The sequence below is a fragment of the Cornus florida genome, unplaced genomic scaffold, assembly GCF_030987335.1.
Source record: "Cornus florida cultivar Cherokee Brave unplaced genomic scaffold, ASM3098733v1 CherokeeBrave_3.0.0_Hap2_Chr06, whole genome shotgun sequence".
In the NCBI taxonomy this organism is placed as follows: domain Eukaryota; kingdom Viridiplantae; phylum Streptophyta; class Magnoliopsida; order Cornales; family Cornaceae; genus Cornus; species Cornus florida.
In genome coordinates, this window is record NW_026775576.1 from 63,191,753 (window position 1) to 63,210,009 (window position 18,257).

Here is an 18,257-nt window from a genome sequence, read left to right on the forward strand (position 1 = left end):
CCACCCCATTGAGCAATGTTCAAAATTCTCTTCAAAATGGTTAGGCGCTTGCCCATTTATTCAAAAGTTTAAGATATTAGGCAGTACGACATCAAGAGTTTGCATCCCGGATCCCTGTCAACACCACTATAACCTTGGAGACTGAAAATTTATAGTTATGTTAGCCTTAAGCTTTAGTTGAGATATTTTTGTCATTATGCTTCTATTTATCGAATAGTTATGTTAGCCTTAAGCTTAGTTGAGATATTTTTGTCATTATGCTTCTATTTAACGAGTCATGCGCTTGCTCCTTTGTCATTTTAGCTTGCTCCTTTGTCATTTTAGTATTTTAATTCTGCTGCTAGACAGAATTCTAACTCTTATGTTTACGTGAAAGGCTAAAATTAAATCTTTGCTAGGGCAACCTTATTCAGCAGTTTGTTTTTTACCTCTCCCTTTATTTGAGATTGAGTTGTGGGTGTTTAAGCTTTTTTCTTTTCTTTTTTTTTTTTTAACTTCAACTAGCACTATGTTTTCCCTTCTTACTGATTTTATTTTTCTTTCATAAGCTGATTGCTTTAGAAATGCACCGGGAAGAAAAAAATAACAAATTTCAAACTTTCACGACCACTATAATATAACGCGAGCTCCAATTAATAGGGTATGGGACCACGGTTCCCCTCACCGGAGAGGATTTTGATCCATTGAATACAAGTGGTTGAAAGAGCAGGTGTTCAGGGCGGCACGTTTACCGATACAAGGCAACTCCATGGTTGAGAAAGAAAATACTGCAATCAGGGAACTCACTTCTTGAAGAAGAAGAAATTCTGAGAAAGCAGTCATCCCAATTTAAGACACAGGTCTTAAGGAGTGAGGACTCACGTCGCAGTACTGTGTCATCCCAAGATTGCCGGTGACAATGATTTTCAAGTCACATGAGAAACATTCATTACCAGATAATACTACTACTTTTCATCTCCTCATACATAAACAAGCACTATCCATCTTTCCTGCATAAACATCCAACCTAAAGTGATAAGATAATCCACAGCAATGCACAGATAGTACAGAGGAAACCATTGCTAATATGTGATGCATAGTGAAACAGTATCAGCTGCCAAAAAAAATGAAAAACTGTCAGTAACCTGTACAGTATCAAATTACACTCCAGATGATGGAAGGAGTTGTACATCTACGTGCCCTTACAAAAGAACCTCTAGTATATAGAAACCTTCGACACAAAAGCATATCCAAAGTCGCAAGACCAATCCCTAGCGTTAATCTGCTAATAGTCCCCATTTTCTGGAGATTCGTGAACTCCGTGATTCGTTCTTCCTGCAAAAGAGAATTTCCCCACTTCAGTCTCTCTCTCACTCTACACACACACAAAAAACGAAAACACAGACAAGGGAATTTATACCTGCTAATTCGTAACTGGCATTGCCTCTACCATCTGTGCCACCGGAACCTCTCCAATCAATTGACTGTGAAGGCGTTACTGCCATGGTCCTAGGTTGCATTATATACTGACCACCACCCATACTTTGATCATCAGCATTACCCCGGAGTGGGATTCTTCCAGAATCAACTGCAGATTGGAAGCTAACACTTGAAACTGATGTTCCACCAACTGGTGATGGGAACTTGCTAGCAGAAGCATCACCTTTTACACCAGCAGTCATATCCTTCTTGTTGTCGATTACAAACGTACCAACTATAACCTGGGGACACAATCAACTAGTAAGGCATGGATATAGAAGTAACCTTTCTTCTATTTCTTTTACATTTCTCTATTTTCGCCTTTCTCGCTCTTCTTTTATCTCTCTACGTCTAAAATCTCACTATTTTTACAAGTAAAATAGAAAGGAAATCATTCTGGTTTAAAACACACATTAATTAGTAACATTAGTGGTCCCCCAAATTACAAAAGGTAGTCAGTTCCTCTCTCTCTCTCTCTCTGCATGTGTCAAGTATTCTCTGTATACTTTATTGTTACTGACACTAAGGGTTCGCGAATCAGAGAATGGTGTGCTTAGCTCTCTTTCACTCTCACACCCGCCCGCCACACCAGAACCACGTCGTCAGCATATGAAGATTGCTGTCCCCTAGTTCTTACAGCATATTTTTGTCCAACAAATATTACAATTTAAATGCTACCTGAACTGGGCCTGCAGCCTTCATGGGTCCACCAACTCCACCTCCAATAATTTGGCCATCAGGATTGGAAAGACATACGCTGAGTCCACCCGTTCTTCCTCCAAGCTCAGTACGGACATAAGATCCAGACAGTGTTAGGATGTCAAACACTCCCTGAAATCAGAATAAGCACAAAACAACTATCTTATCAATCACAAAACTTGTTTTTTAGAGGACAAAGCTACATATCAACTTTCAAGTCATCCAGTTGGGTCACAGTAACAATGTCAAAGCGACGACATCTAAGCAAATAACAAACCAGTATTTTCATAAAAATATCCACATTCTGATAGGACACCTGCCATTTAGTTCTATTTGTTTTCCTTTTCTTTTTAATTTTCTGGAATTTAGGCACCCCATGAATGTTGAAGACTTCATTTTTAACAGAACTAAAAATAAACCAATATGATAATTTGGGTATTTAAATAAGTCAATTTACTCTTTTCTCAAAGCTTTGTTAGAAAGAAGATCTCATGACAGTTCCTATTTGTTTATTCAAATAAGTTAATTGCCTTAATTAATAACCCAGATAACCTGACCAATAAAGATTTGTTAAAATAAGCCTCACGCACATTTTAACAATCGCCCACTATGGCCTGACCAATAAAGATCAAGCATGACTTCCTTACGAAAATTTACCAGATAAAGTTATATAAATGGCACGTCAGCATTCTATGAATCTTTTTAGTGGTCATCAGCAGTCAGTCTTTTTTAATTCCTGAACATTCTTGTCTCGAGGATGAGTAATGTTTTGGATGGTCTCATTTCAGAATCACAAAATGCTTTTGTTGGTGGAAGGCAGATTTTGGATTCTGTTCTTATTGCTGGGGAATGTGTTAGACTCTAGATTAGTGGCGTTCCTGGCGTTTTGTGTAAGCTTGATATTGAGAAAGCTTATGATCATGTTAATTGGAAGTTTGTTCTGTATCTGCTTCGGAGAATAGGGTTTGGTGATAGATGAATAAAATGGATTGAAACTTGTATCTCGTCAGTTATGTTTTCTGTTCTTGTGAATGGTTCACCTGCGGGTTTTTTTGCTAGCTCGCATGGTCTACGACAAGGAGATCCATTATCGTCTTTTCTTTTCCTCATTGTCATGGAAGGTTTGAGCAGGTTAATGAGAAAAGCGGAAGATTTGGGTTACATCAGGGGGTTCAGAGTTGGCAGAGATGTTGAACATCAGATGCAGATTTCCCATTTATTATTCGCTGATGATACTTTGGTATTTTGTGATGCTGAAGTTTCTCAACTCAAATACCTGAGGTGCACTCTCGCTTGCTTCCAAGCGATTTCTGGGCTAAAGATTAATGTCGGAAAGAGTGTACTTGTACCAGTGGGGGATGTTCCAGATATTTCCCCCTTAGCTGCTGTTTTAGGATGTGGACTTGGTTCTTTTCCTCTTCCTTACTTAGGATTGCCTTTGGGAGTTTCTTCTACTTGAGTTGGGAATTGGGATCCAGTGATTAATAGATATGAGAAAAGATTAGCAGGATGGAAAAAGCAGTATCTATCTAAGAGGGGGATAGTCACACTCATTAAGAGTACTCTCTCATCCCTTCCTACCTATTTTTTTATCTTTGTTTCAAATTCCATGCTCTGTTGCTGAAATGATTGAAAAAATTCAGAGGAATTTTCTCTGGGGTGGAAAGGGAGAGGAGTTTAAGTATCATCTTGTCAATTGGGATCAAGTCTGCCAACCGTTGAGGTTAGGTGGGTTAGGCATTCGAAAAATTGTTCCTTTTAATCGTGCTCTCTTGGGAAAGTGGTTATGGAGATTTGGAAGGGAACGCCATCGTCAGTGGAGAAGAGTTGTCTCGTGTCGTTTTGGTGAGGAGAGTGGGGGCTGGTCATCTCTTCCAGTCACTATTACGGGAGGCGTTGGTGTGTGGAAATTCATTCAGAGGGTTGGGATGTTTTCTCCACACATATTATATTCAAAGTTTGTGATGGCAGACATGTTCGTTTTTGGGAGGACCTTTGGTGTGGCGATCAGTTTTTGTCTCACTCCTTTCCTAGGCTTTACAGTATTGCAGCCAATAAGTATGTTTACGTAATTGATTGTTATCAACTTGATAACAATGGAGTTACGTGGGATGTGCGGTTTAGGCGGCCCTTTCAGGATTGTGAAATGGAGTAAGCTTGTGTTTTTTTGGATACGTTGTATAGACAGAAGGTTGTTGGCAGAGGGTGTGATGATATTTTGTGGGTTCCTTTTAGCTCATGGTCGGTATGGTGTCCGCTCTATGTTCATCTGTTTGTCCAATTTCGTTGGTCCTGAGTTCCCTTGGAAGTCTGTCTTTGGACTGCCACATTGGGGAAGATTTTGACATTGGACAATTTGAGAAAGAGAGGCAACATTATTGTTAGTTGGTGTTGTTTATGTAAAGCTGAAAGTGAATCCGTGGACCACATTCTTTTGCATTGTCCTGTGGCGTTTGATTGTTGGAGTTTTATTTTTAGCATGTTTGGCCTTTTTTGGGTAATGCCTAAGCACTCCTCTCAATTAATTAACGCTTGGAAAAGGTGTCCTGTCAAAGAACAAGCTCGGGATTATTGGAAGATTGTTCCACATTGTGTGTGGTGGTGCTTGTGGCGTGAGAGGAATAACAGATCCTTTGAAGGAAAATAATCGTCTTTAGCTACTTTAAAAATTCATATTCTTCGTTCTCTGTTCTATTATGTAAGAGGAAGTGCATGCTCCTCGATTGATGATTTCTTTGATCTCTTGGATTCCATTGGTCCTTAGACCTTTTTTATTCTTGTATTAGGGACACGTTCCCCTTTTGAACGTTTTTCTAATATATTTTTACTTATCAAAAAAAAAAATTTCAAAAAATGAACGCATTTCATAATTTTATTCTACTAGCATTTTGGTAATGTCCCATGCTATAAGCTAGTGCTCACATGCCAAGGAATATAAAAAGTTGATCATTTTTTACGAGTATAAATGTCGTACTTCTTTTCTTTTTCCTTTTTGTTTTTGTTTTGGAAATGGATTCTATAGTCTTTTACAATAGAATTTGAACACATAAGTTGGTAACTTAACATGGAGGTATTACCATAATAGCAGCACAACCTAGAAATGAGGCCGTTTATTGAACACCAACATAGCCTTACTACTAACATAGACTCATTGAAAGGAAATGATAACAAAGAGGACACATTCCAAACCATAAAACACAATGAAATCATTTTTGGTATGTTAAACTGAAATTATTTTTGACTAGTAATTATAAAGAAAATGAGAAGTCAGATTTCAATGCTAATAACACTTCATTTCAAACTATACAGAAAACACAATCAACTTTTCAACACGAGCCATCCATAGTCCAAATAGCCCAGTAATCAACCAAAGATATATTTTCCAATATTTACCATACCGTTAATCCACATGGATAGCCGAGTTGGCTGAAATGATGGCTCTTGAACCAGCAGTCATACATACTATTATTACTAAGAATTATGAAAATGACATGATTTTCATATTAAGAGATGATGAAGACCAGAAATCAGAAAGGAAATGTCTTAAGAGAAATATTACAACTTTACCTATCACATAATCACAAACAGAGTATTTTTAGGGAAAAGGAAGCAACAATTAATAACTGAAGAATTAACATATTACAATTAAGATGAAGCCTAAGGCATTTCAAGAAGAAGAAAAAAAGAAGCAACAATTAATAACTGAAGAATTAACATATCACAATTTTTTTTTTTTTGATAAGTAAGAATTAACATATCACAATTAAGAAGAAGCCCAAGGCATTTCAAGAAGAAGAAGAAGAAAAAAAGAATGCAACTCTTCTTTGTTTTTTTTCCCCCCAATTTTGCATCAATCTGATGAAAGTTTTGTGCAAAAGAATTCATAAACTTTCTACCTCATACGTAATGTTGCCTCCAGATGTTGCTGGTTGGCGTAGAGACGGATTAGAGATGGAACCTGATGCTGACAGAATACATATTTCGCGCTTGCTTTGTTGCATAAATACCATAATTTTCTGAGAGACGTCCTGTCAGATGCATCCATATATCGAGTAAGAGGGTCACAATTACAACCAAAAAAAAAAAAAAGAAGTCGAAACTAATACTATTCAGAAGAAGAAAAGAAACCACTCTGGCTGTTATATCCACTACTCAGAGCAGACATGAATTTATATTTATTATGTTCCATGGACGTGAGTAGTGTATTAGGTGTGGATATAAATAGAAAACTCAGACCCATAATTGTTAAAGGCATGCCTAGTCTCCAAAAATGCCCTAGGCTTGTCGAGGCTCATCTAGAGTGCCTCAAAATACTACAAGCCAAGCCCGTTCAGTTAGGGTCACATAAAGTCCTGAGATTTGTTTTTTAGTAGTCTACAAGCTCAAAAGAGCATTCATCTTATTTATTTATTTTTTCCTAGGTGAACTTCAGTAAACAAAACGAAAAACAAAGAAAACGGAGATACAACCCGTCTACACAACAAACATACAAAAGGAAACTCTGGAATAACCACTTCCAGACAACAACAGAGCACCAAAGCCAAGAGAAAAAGAAAGTAAAAGGAATTCATCTTATTTATTTTTATCATTCATTTTGTTTTTGTTTTTCTTTTTAAATGAACAGGAATTTAAATATTCTACATCACATCAGGTCATTATTAATGGATTATATTATCATATATTTGATGAATTCATGAGCTCATACGGTAATCGCGTCTAGTGCTTGATTCTAAATTCTTATTTATGTTTAAAATCTACATAATCATTATTATTAATGTTGCACAATTTTTTGTGGCATTTGAATTAAGTAAAGCATATATATATATCTAAGATTCTAAAGGATTTATGCGAATTGATTTTCACGATCCTCCAAGTTTTTATGTCAAAAGTTACATTTCAAAAAACTTTTGATTTAGCTAATTTATCGGGTTGATATGCTGAAAAATTCCTTTATTTATATTTAATATTCATTTTTATTATACAAGTGCCTCACTTAAATCATGCTCACACCTTACGCCTAGGCTCTAGGAGACCTCTGTGCCATAGTGTGCATTGAGCATATAATAACTATGGTTGGACCTCCCTGAATACCAAATCTTAGTACAAAGGGATTTGGCTTAAAACGTCCAGAAGGTGGATGCAAAGACATAGACATGACTTGTGCATAAAAATACCTTATGTGATTGTGTACTGCATGATATTATTATTTCAAGGATATATAAAAATTAAAATTTAACTAAAAGGGATGTCAGAAAAAAGGAGTTTCCATCCATCCCAGCAAGCAAGAAATCTTCTCGTCAAAATTGATTTTTTCTTCTACAACATCTAATGTACAGAATTCAGTTTCTTTAATTTGGATTTGTGCATCAGGCACATAGTTTATACTTATACCCACGACTTGTCGAAATGGGTAAACTTGGTGGAACTAAAGATCCATGTAACACAACAATATTAAATTAGGCCAAGGTGTAGCAATGAATGGGGACCAGCCATACTTTATGGGACAGAATGTTGGGCAACTAGAAAACAACATATGCATAAGAGACTATAGCGAAAATGCAAATGTTGAGTTGGATTTGCAGTAAGACTAGAAAAGATAGAATTATAAATGAGCACATTCGGGAGATGGTTGGGGTAGCAGTAGCACAAATTGGAGATAAAATGAGAGAAAATCGATTAAGATGGTTTGGATATGTGCAAAGAAGACCGTTAAATGCACCAGTTAGGAAGAGTGACATAGTCCACATGACTTTAAGTGCAAAGAAGACATTCAGAATGGAAACATATGATTCGTGTAGCCAACCCCAAGTAGTTGGGAAAAACGCTTGTTGTTGTAGCAATGAATGGGAACCATGCTTCAACAAAAAATTAAAACAACATGACTTTCTGAGTATAAGGTAGAAACAATCAAACTATCTAGGCACAAATACTCTATAGTTCCCTTAAGCAAACCCAAAAACACAGGGAGAGTAACAAACACAACATATAAATATTGGATCTATCAATCAATTCAACAAATTTTTTTTTTTGATAAGTAAAAATAACATAAAAAAAGGCATTCGAGAGGGGAACGCGAGACAAATTTTAAATAAATTCAACAATTTTCAATATCAGCACAAGATAAATTCACCTGAACATGAGTCAAATTTTAAATAATTTTTTTTTCACTTCAACTCATTTTTTCTTATTACGATGAAATTCTATAGAAAGAGAGAGGAAATAAAAATAACAAAAAGTGCCCTCAAGAAGAAGTAATACTGATACAGATATCTAATACATACAAGTGAAACTTCATGCATATAAATTCAGCGGAAAAAAAACTTCATATATAATACCAAAGAAGATATAACACCAAAGAAGAATAAGCTGAACATTGGAAAAATAGTAACCAAAATAAAGAAATATTTTAACATCCGTTAACCCAACCATGGAAGAGTAAATACAATTTCTGGAACCCCATTTAGAAAAGGACCACATTATAGAAGCATGCCATTTCAAATTATAGTTCAATGACAAGGACACGGCTGTTGAAGTGGACACAGACAAGGCGTAACGGACACGGGGCCCTATCTGACGTAACATAACAAAATTAGTTATCACGGGTGTGGACTTTTTCGCACCTCGCATGTAGCACCTAAAATGCACCGACACGCAACTTTTTATACCAAAATCAATAAATATGGGTTATAATGATTTTTTTTCAAAAACAATGCCTATACATGAATTCTAAGTTGTTATTATTTAAGGTTTAGTGTGTGTGTGTGGACATATTAATAAATTAATGAGTGTATTGCTTTGTATGATTGGGTAATGATTAGATATGGGTACTTGGACACTACACAAATAACATTGTTATTTTAATTTTATGATTACCCATTAGTGTATCAATATGTATAAGCAACCCATGTTTCTATTACATAGTCAAAACTCATAAGAAAAAATTTGATAATTTTTCATTAATATATACTATATAGAAGAAAGGATTCAATTTATGAAGATCGGATACTTCTAATCTCTAAAATTTGGGATACGGGACACGACTAAAATGTTGAAGAGTCATTGAAATTAGTGTAAGTATCAAAAAATAAATTAAGAAGAGTACAAGTGAAAGAAAAACATAAATTACTAGGCAATTACAAGAAGTATTTTTATGATATAATGTTGTAATTACAAAACTAAGGGTAAAATTATAATTTTTATTCTGTAAAAAGATGAAAGAAATAGGCTGAACAGATTCTCACTTCATTTGCCTTGCAATACGAGTGAGAGAGAGAGAGTATATTTTCTCTTCAGCGTCTTCACCAAAGGAAAAAACCATATTTGAAAAAAAAAAAAAAAAAAAAGAAAAAAAAAATAACTAGGTCTCAATAAGTGAACCAGAAGAGCTTCGATATAGTTCCGACAATGATTTTAGAGCTCTAGCAGAGATAATCACAAGAAAAAGGCCTCTGACAAAGCATTTTGACTGCATCTCTGGCTCTGAAAAACTGAAATGCAAGAAGAGATGAACAATTTCTTGGTTTTTTGCATCTCATTTTCACTTCTACTTCTCCTTCACCAGTCTAGATCTAAGAGATCTTAAGTTTTTTGAGCTTTGGATGCAAAATCTTTATAGAATTATGCAAAATCTTAAGTTTTTTGACCTTAAGTTTCTTTCCCCTAAAGAAATCTTTATTGCAGGTAGGGATGTATAGAATTATGGATCACTCTCAGGCCACATTTTGATGGTGGTGGTTGGGTGAGGGGTGAGGATCTCAATTCTGACTCCCACAGGAAAGTTTGATAAGATTTGGCCGACAACAAAAAAAGCTTGAATTAACAATTTGGATGTTCAACCTTATGATCTAAGAAGATTTACTAGCCCCAAAGATAGTGGAAACATATTGGATTTCATGAAAATAGATATCTGATCTCATTCCCGCGCAAACATTCAATCGCTACTTGAGACTTCTTAATACAGCCCCACATTCACTACAGGATTTTAAGGAACTTAAGGAGAACTTTATGCATTTAGGGTCTAAAACCACCTGTGATAAAGCTTGTGTAAGAAGGAGAAAGCTGATTAAATGGGCCAGATAAGAAATGATCCCACAGAATTGCCCTGTAGACTTCAATGTGCCAAGTGAAGTTCAACAGGCTGTCCAGAGAATCTCCAAGTTCCAAACAATCCAACTAGATAGAAAATGTGTAGGACAAAGTGAAGAACAAGAAGTCAAGAAGATGAGCAGAACTGTCTTCTTGAAAATTAGTTTTATCACCTTTTTTCCCTCTAAACCAAAATAAAATTCTAGACATCACCACCAGAGGGAGCAATCCAAAGCCAAGAAGCACAAGATGCCAGCTGCACAAACTTTGGAACGTAGAATAGAAGATTACATTTCATCCAATGATAGAGCACAACATTACAACAAGTTTCCAAGCAATCACTAATCAGAAGCTTACATTGGCCTAATACTTTAACCACCTTATTTTCTGCCTCGGGACTTGGTCCCATGAAACCATATATAATAGTTTATAAATGAATCACATTCTAATCTTTCAATTTCTTTGCTACCAAGCTATGATAAAAAGAAAGAAATTTAGTAAATATAAGAGGTCATTAAGCTGCAACATTTTCAACTTGAACAAAAAAATTAGTGGATAAGAGCTCATGATATGTATGGTGTGCAACCCTCTAAAATTACAGAAGTCACATCTCCTTTTTAGAAGGTTAAGAAACCCGTCACATTTCTCAGCAAATGGAAAAGGTTACAAAGAGAGTAAATTAATTATCATAATAAAAGTGGACATGAGGTTCTTGCAGTTGAGATATTATTTTTCTTCTAAAAAGCGTGTAACAACTTTCAGCCAAGACTAAGAGGAGGAAAATAATCTGTCGAAGTAGATGATACCAACGATGCATTGAGCATATGCAATGATATGAATCAATAATGTCCAAAGTTAATTAACTATATCTATGAAGCTATGCTACATGAACCCTTCAAAAGTAAGTTAAGTATATGTGTCAGACACACAATACTCATACATGGGTATGAGATGTGTGTTCAACTCTTATAGTTGGAAATGCAACTATAAAGGATATCCAATAATTTTATTTTAATATATTGCTTCAAATGAGTGAAATGCATGTATTGAACACTATCTGACATTATTGTACAATGAAAAATAAAATTCAATTAAAAAATACAAATATTTTGCAATGTCCGTGTCATTCTATTTGGGATTAGACATGGGCTTGGATATGCACCCACACCTAACACATGTACCGGAGTCCATGTAACATAGTTACGAAGCTGTTTAGTATCAAACAAATATATTTGTTAAAACCAAACAAATATATATATATTTTCCGTAGTTGAATGTAGAAATTTTAAATAGTTAGCCAGTTAGATCTTTAGAGTTGGAGACGCATACCTATAGCCTGAAGGGCAACATTTGTTGCATAATCATTTATAAGGAAATGTCTTCGTATCTTTTTTTAATACAAGCCATAAAACTATAATTGTGAACTATGATGTTAAAAAAAAAAAAAAAAAAAAAAAAAAGCATTTTTATATAGTAGTCATTAATGATACTGAATATTGGATTTTGTTTTTTCTTATTTGAGTATATTTTAGTTATACACTTTATGATATCATCAAGCATCTCAAACAGAATGATACTCTTTCCTGCTTAATCTTGCCAAGATCCAACCATAAAAATTGAACTTATATCAATTTCAAGGCAATTCCTCATAATTCACACCATTGAACCTTTCTTAAATAAACAAAGGCCAAAGAAAAACTTCATTAATAAGAAAAAGGAAAAAGAATTTCTTTCTTTGTATAAGAATATCAATTTTGTGTCATGTAAAACAATAGGAAGGCAAATTTATAATAAACCAGGTCAAAATATTTATACTGCAAATGTTAGCCTCTAATTCTTTATATTAGGAAACAACTTATTATCAATTTAAGGTCCTAGAATGTATTAAGCAACGGAAATAAAATTTTGGCATTCTTCATGTAAAAGACCATGCTGTAACATCTTCTAAATGAACAAAGGGTAGCCTGGATAATAACATCATCAATAACCAAAATATTTCCGTTAACAACTCCTGGTTGACAGCCAATATTATGATGAAGGAAGAAGAATATTACCATGATTCTTTTTTAAGGATAAACAGATGAGTGTAAGTGTCCCACAAATAAATTTAGATTCAAATACCCTCTTATCATATTTTGCAAAATTCAATGCACTCAAGAATCCATGAAAAAGAAAGGAGTGATGAGTTACACTAAGCCTTAACCTTTTCAGAAACTAATGTGAAATATGTAGCAGTCAGCAACTTCAATGATAATTTGAGTCATCTTTTCATATACTCTACAATTACTTAAAATCTGAAATGTGTTATAAATGATGAAGAAAGGGACAAGGGAAGAACAATAAAAATTAATTAAGCCGTCAAATTCAGGGCAACAATCAAAAGCCATATAGGATAGCATGTCCAAGAAATGCTCAGTGATAATAACAAGAAATTTATTATGAGATGGGTTTAATCTCATCACTATAAACAATATTAGGAGATGGTCAAATAACTACATATACTATAAATGCTTTCTCATTAACCAAGAAATCCAGCATTAAGAAACACAAAGAAAAAGGCCAATTATAATATGTCCAAAATGAAAAACATATTCACAGAGTTTTGGAGAATTTTATCTGGCAAACAAGTCAAGTTTAATGACATACTTAGAATTAATATAAACTAGATGCTTTTAACAGTAAATAAAGAACGTGAAAAGCATACTTCTCCCGCGGCTACAGCAATAATATGCGGTATAAAACCTTGTCCTGCATTGCCTGCATCAAGCAAGTAGAAGTGAAAGCACCAAGTAAGTATTCAAGTATGTAACTAACACATACAATAAACTGATAGGAACTCAGATATTACTGTTTCAAAATAAGAAAGAAGCTAAAGAGAAGTCTTATGCCATAAAATATGTATTTTAAAGAAAATAATATGTACAAAATTTAATTGCAACAAAAGTATTCCAAATGTAGAAAATAGAAAATATAAGTGGACAGCTATTCTCAATCGAGAATAAGCTTAGAACTCTGAAGCATTAAAGAGCAGCTTGCAAGACCACAGGACATATGCCTTCATCTTATCATCACACTAGATATAACATTCATTTATGAATACATTGTTGAAACAATTGAACTAGCACCATTATAGATAAAATAAGATAAATTGATTAATATGGTTTAGCCAAGTGCAACAAATACCAATAAGCGCACCAGTGAGGAAGAGTATCGTGGTCACATTGAAGGTAATGATAGGAGAAGAAAATAATATAGGTTAAGATAATACTGAAAAATGAAAGAATGTAGTTTAACTGAAGATATGACTTTATATATAGCAAAATGCCCCAAAAAAAAAAAAATCATGTAATTGATCCAGAACAGTAGGAGGAGCTGGCATTTTGTGCCCTAAAATTCAATTTTTCCTTGCATATTCAACATACATTTTATTTATTTTTTATAAATGAGATTTATTGGTACAAAACATGTCATACATTGGCCTTAGTATTTATAATTGCATAAGATGCATTGTATTCTTCAAGATACATTATAAATTATTGACTATGGTATATGGATGAGTGCAGCAGTCATGTAACTTGGAATGTTCTCAGTTAATGATAAAGTTGTAACTTAGGTATAAAGTCTAACATAAAGCTTCCCTGATTGCTACATGCACCACCCTCTTAAATTCAAAATTTTCAGCAAAACTGTAGGAAAAACTGTGAAGGTTTAAAAAGAAAAATTCCTAAGCATTTCGAAAACACATCAAGAGCTACCTAGTGGGATCAATAACACCTCAGGTCTTTCTCTCATTTCAAAGGAATATAATATTAATAAAATGACTATATCATAATCTCAAAATTATGGATATATCACAATATATCACTATTGTTTCAGAAATTCTGCAAAAAAGAAATAAAAATAAACAAAATTGTGGATAGTCTTGATTAAAAGAAAAAGATATATCAAGGTCATGGAAAAAATGACATTGATATATTGATTGATACATAGCGAACATCATCCTGGACATTTTTTCCAGGCTTCTTTCTATTTTGTTTCTTTTCCTTTCTCTCTTCTATTCTACTTCTTCCCCTCATTATTAACTTTGACGAAATTGAACAAAAATACAAATAACCAAATCAATACCAAAGGATACAGGACCAGATAATGGTCTGGAAATGAAACAGAACCCTTCAATGTCACTGCTTACAGCAGCATTATGTTCACCATAAATGAGACAACTAAAAAAACATCTCCCTCTGAAAGTGTGTTACTTAAAGAGCTTGAACACATTGATTCTTTGAATAAATCATGTCAACACAAATGCAACGAATTATCCTAATTTCAAGAAATTGCACTCCATAAATGGCATTTAGTGAGAACTTTCACAATGGCCCATTTAATTGAAAGGAAGAGGAGAAAGAAGGAAAGGGAGAGAAGCAACAAGGGATACTTTGCCTTTCAAATAAAGGAAGGGATACATAGGCTTTTTGTTGAGAAAAGGGAACATAAGGAAAGGGAAGAAAGGATAGAAGGGCCTTTCCTCCAGACCTACCGTATTATTTTCTCCCTAAGGAATTCACCATTTTTACATTTTTGCCTTCAAACCACCACCAACCTTTTAGAATATACGACTATAATAGTAAGACCACGAAACACACATTTCGTTCATTCCTCCTTTGATTCATGTATAACAAAACAAAAAGTATAGAAAAACCTCTCCCTTTCCCTAGGCATGCCTTCCCCATCCTTATTGCCTTCTATTTTTTTGTCCCTCAAACAAAACAGGGCATGAAGGTGAAGCCTATATGACCAAGTTGGAACAAACATTGGAGAAGATTTTTCATTTTTTCCCAAAATAACTATTTAATTAGAAACAAAGAAAGAGATATGCAATGCTTCACCAACTTTTCCATGCATACTCAACTGCCTTATGTACGATCTTCAATTCAAGAAATTCAGCACAAAATGTTTCAGAACCCCATGAAGTCTAACCAAGTAATTCAATGTTATACAAATTGAAAGTGGAATGACAACAATGCTAGCAGAAACAAGTTGCATACATCGATTGAAAAACATTACAGAATACAACCACTATAGCTAAGGAATAAACCGCACACATCAACTATACATATTTAACTGTAACAAGCAAATACATATCAAAACGTGAAACTAGGCAGAGCAGTGCATAACAAATTGAAGGGTTTTAGGAACATAATAAACTTCTCCCACTGGTACATACAAATAAAAATTGCTTAATATATCGTGCTGAATTAAATAAATTCGAAAAGATAATATTCAGGTATCCACCAAGGGTAACAAATTTGGAAAATTGGCAGTGCGAATATAAAGAGTAAAATATTATGTGGCAAAACCAAGTCAGAAAAACGTAGTAATATCAAAAATAGTAATGAAACCTAACAAACTTCGATCATTGGCATATCAACTATGCAAAGGTAATTGTTCCATCTAAACACATACACCAAACCCTTCAAAAATAAAAATAAAATAAAATAACTTGGCACAGAAGTGATATAATAAAATTGGTTTCACAAAGATAAATGCTTGTAGAATCAAGTTGATATCAAACATAAAATTACAATATAAAACTAAAGGTTTCATACCCAATTCCTCTCCAATTGTTACATGCAAACACAATTTCACCAAAACCCTCTTGAATTCAACCAAAGTTTTTGCCACTCCACAAACTCCATCACATAATGCTTACAACAATCCCTAAGAGTGGTCTAGTTAACAATGCCTACCCAATTGTTCCATGCAAACAAAGATTACAAATATATATATATATAGACTGGCATTCAGAAAATTTGCATAAAAATCAGTGAAAAATTTGAAGGGCTTTTAGAGAGACCCACCCAGAGCAGCCAATTGGGTTTTTTTGGAAGACGAAGAAGAAGCACCACCACCAGCCCCAAAGGACTGGTCTTTCTTCTTCGGCGGCGAAATTGGCATCGAAGACAGAGACGCCGATGACGACGACAGTCTCTTGGCCGCCGCCGCTTGCTCCGGCGTCCCGTACTTTCTGGGTCTCCCTCTCTTCCTCCGGCCGATCTCTAACGGCGTCGACACCGCCGAGGGAACGGAGTGAGGGTACACCATGTGAGGCGCCCTGTCGGTGTTGGGCAAAATTCCATTAGTGGGGGAAGTGGCGGCAGCAGTAGTGGCGGCGGAGGCGGTGGTGGCGGTGGCGGGAATCTGGAGGTGTTGAGGGTGTGGTGGTTGTGGAGGGTGGTGCTGTTGGTGGTAGTAAGAGCTCAGTCCACTTTCATTCGGTTCCATGAGAGAGAAGTAGAGAGAGAATGTTGAATGGTTGAATTTTTTTTTTTTTTTTTTCGATTTTTTTGAATTGATTTGTTTTTGGATTAAGTTTAGTTTATTTTATTTTTGAGGTGGTGGTTTCTCATCCGTTTGATTGGTATTCGTGTAGTGATTCGACCCCTAATTTTAATTGACTTGGAACTTTGAAACGCCACTTCTTTTGCCTCTTGACCCATGTGACTTTTCGGAGCATCAAATCCGTGTTTGCTTTATCATTAAAATATATATTTTTTTAAAATTAAAATTAAAAAAAAAAATTAGTTCAAATTTTAAGAAATTATTTGCTACCAAATACAATGTTATTGACTTTTTTTCTATCCTTTTAAAACGAAATATACAGAAATTTAAAAATTTTCTAAAATTGTCAAGAATCTTGTTAAGAAAAAAAAAAAAAAAATTCCAAAACTTTATGACTGAGAAGCATTAATAAAAAAAAAAAAAGAGACACGGAACCAAAATAGAGTGTTTTTTTTTTCCGAAAGTTTGTATGATTTCCCGTTTCTTTTACAATTTAAAAAAAAAAAAAAAAAAACTTTTTATAATAGTAAGAAGTACTCTAATCACTTTCGGAGTTTAAATTTCTGCAGAAAAATTAAAAAATATATGAAAAATTGTTATAAACTGATAATATTTTAAAATTATATTAATTCATAGCAGAGGACTACACCTTTTATAAGATAGCTATTAGTGACACTTGATTTTCTCTAGATACTCGATTTTTTTTAGGTTGACTTTTAAGCTACTCACAAAGTATTAGTAACAATTTTTACTATTTCCATGATATCTTCGTAACTTTACTAAACATTTTTTAAAACTCTATTTGCATTAATCTTTTCAAAGACCATAAATCATTTGAAGAAAACTAACCCTCGAGTTTGAACTAATTTAAGTGTAATGAGTGAATACCTGTCTATTTATCTAAAAATTTAGATTGTTAGATAATATTTTATACCCGTCTATTTATACCCAACTACTCTCCCATCCGGATTCAATGTGGGACAAATATCCCCTTGAAACATTCTCCCTCACCCGAACTCGTAATGCCCTCGTTGCGGTCGGCCACCCTACCTATCCAAAGTGACTCACCCGGATGTCTTTCGGGCAGGGCACTTGGCGTGGCACCGGATCAATGATTGGATTTGACTCTGATACCAACTGCAACGGGTGGGCGCTTGCCCATTTACTAAAAAAACTTAAATTATTGTGTAGTCCTACATATCCACCCATTTATTAAGGGTGACAATTCGTGTTCGCGAGTCATAATTATATCATGTCGATCTAAAATTATTATACTAAACAACTCAACACGAACACGACCCGTTTAATAATCGTGTCAGGAATTCTCAACACTAACCTGACCTGTTTATTAAACGTGTAACGTTACACGTGCAACCCGTTTAATGACCTATTTACTAAGACAAAGTATTATATTATTTAAATTTTAAATAATACTCAATCAAACAATAAATACTAGAAAAATAAAAGTTTCAATCCAACCAAATTACTAAATAATCTTTAGTCTATAAAAGAATAAATTATAACACACAAGTTTAGACAATTATTTTAGAACTTAAATATAAATTTGTTTATGACAAACACGACACTATTTAATAAACGGATTAATCGTGTCGACTCATTTACGACCCAAACCTATTTAAGATCAACCCAAACCTGCTTAACTCGTGTTGTATTCGAGT

At 34.4% G+C, this 18,257-nt stretch overlaps 1 protein-coding gene across 1 annotated transcript; it reads right to left on the minus strand.

Moving 5' to 3' along the window:
• Positions 1-1,044: 1,044 nt before the first annotated feature.
• Positions 1,045-16,589, minus strand: LOC132311725 (AT-hook motif nuclear-localized protein 14). Its single transcript, XM_059809787.1, has 6 exons — positions 16,098-16,589; positions 12,947-12,999; positions 6,054-6,185; positions 2,137-2,289; positions 1,400-1,700; positions 1,045-1,314 (listed from the first exon to the last, which is right to left on the minus strand). The coding sequence occupies exons 1-6, from the start codon at positions 16,519-16,521 to the stop codon at positions 1,265-1,267; spliced, it is 1,113 nt and encodes a 370-aa protein (XP_059665770.1). The 5' UTR covers positions 16,522-16,589; the 3' UTR covers positions 1,045-1,264.
• Positions 16,590-18,257: the final 1,668 nt, after the last annotated feature.

Coding starts and splice junctions, on each gene's coding strand:
- LOC132311725 (XM_059809787.1), bottom strand. CDS start 16,521: ATGGAACCGAATGAAAGTGGACTGAGCTCTTACTACCACCAACAGCAC. Junction 6,186..12,946: donor TTGCTGTAGCCGCGGGAGAA/GTATGCTTTTCA, acceptor TGCATCTGACAG/GACGTCTCTCAGAAAATTAT. Junction 2,290..6,053: donor GAGGCAACATTACGTATGAG/GTAGAAAGTTTA, acceptor TTCTGATTTCAG/GGAGTGTTTGACATCCTAAC.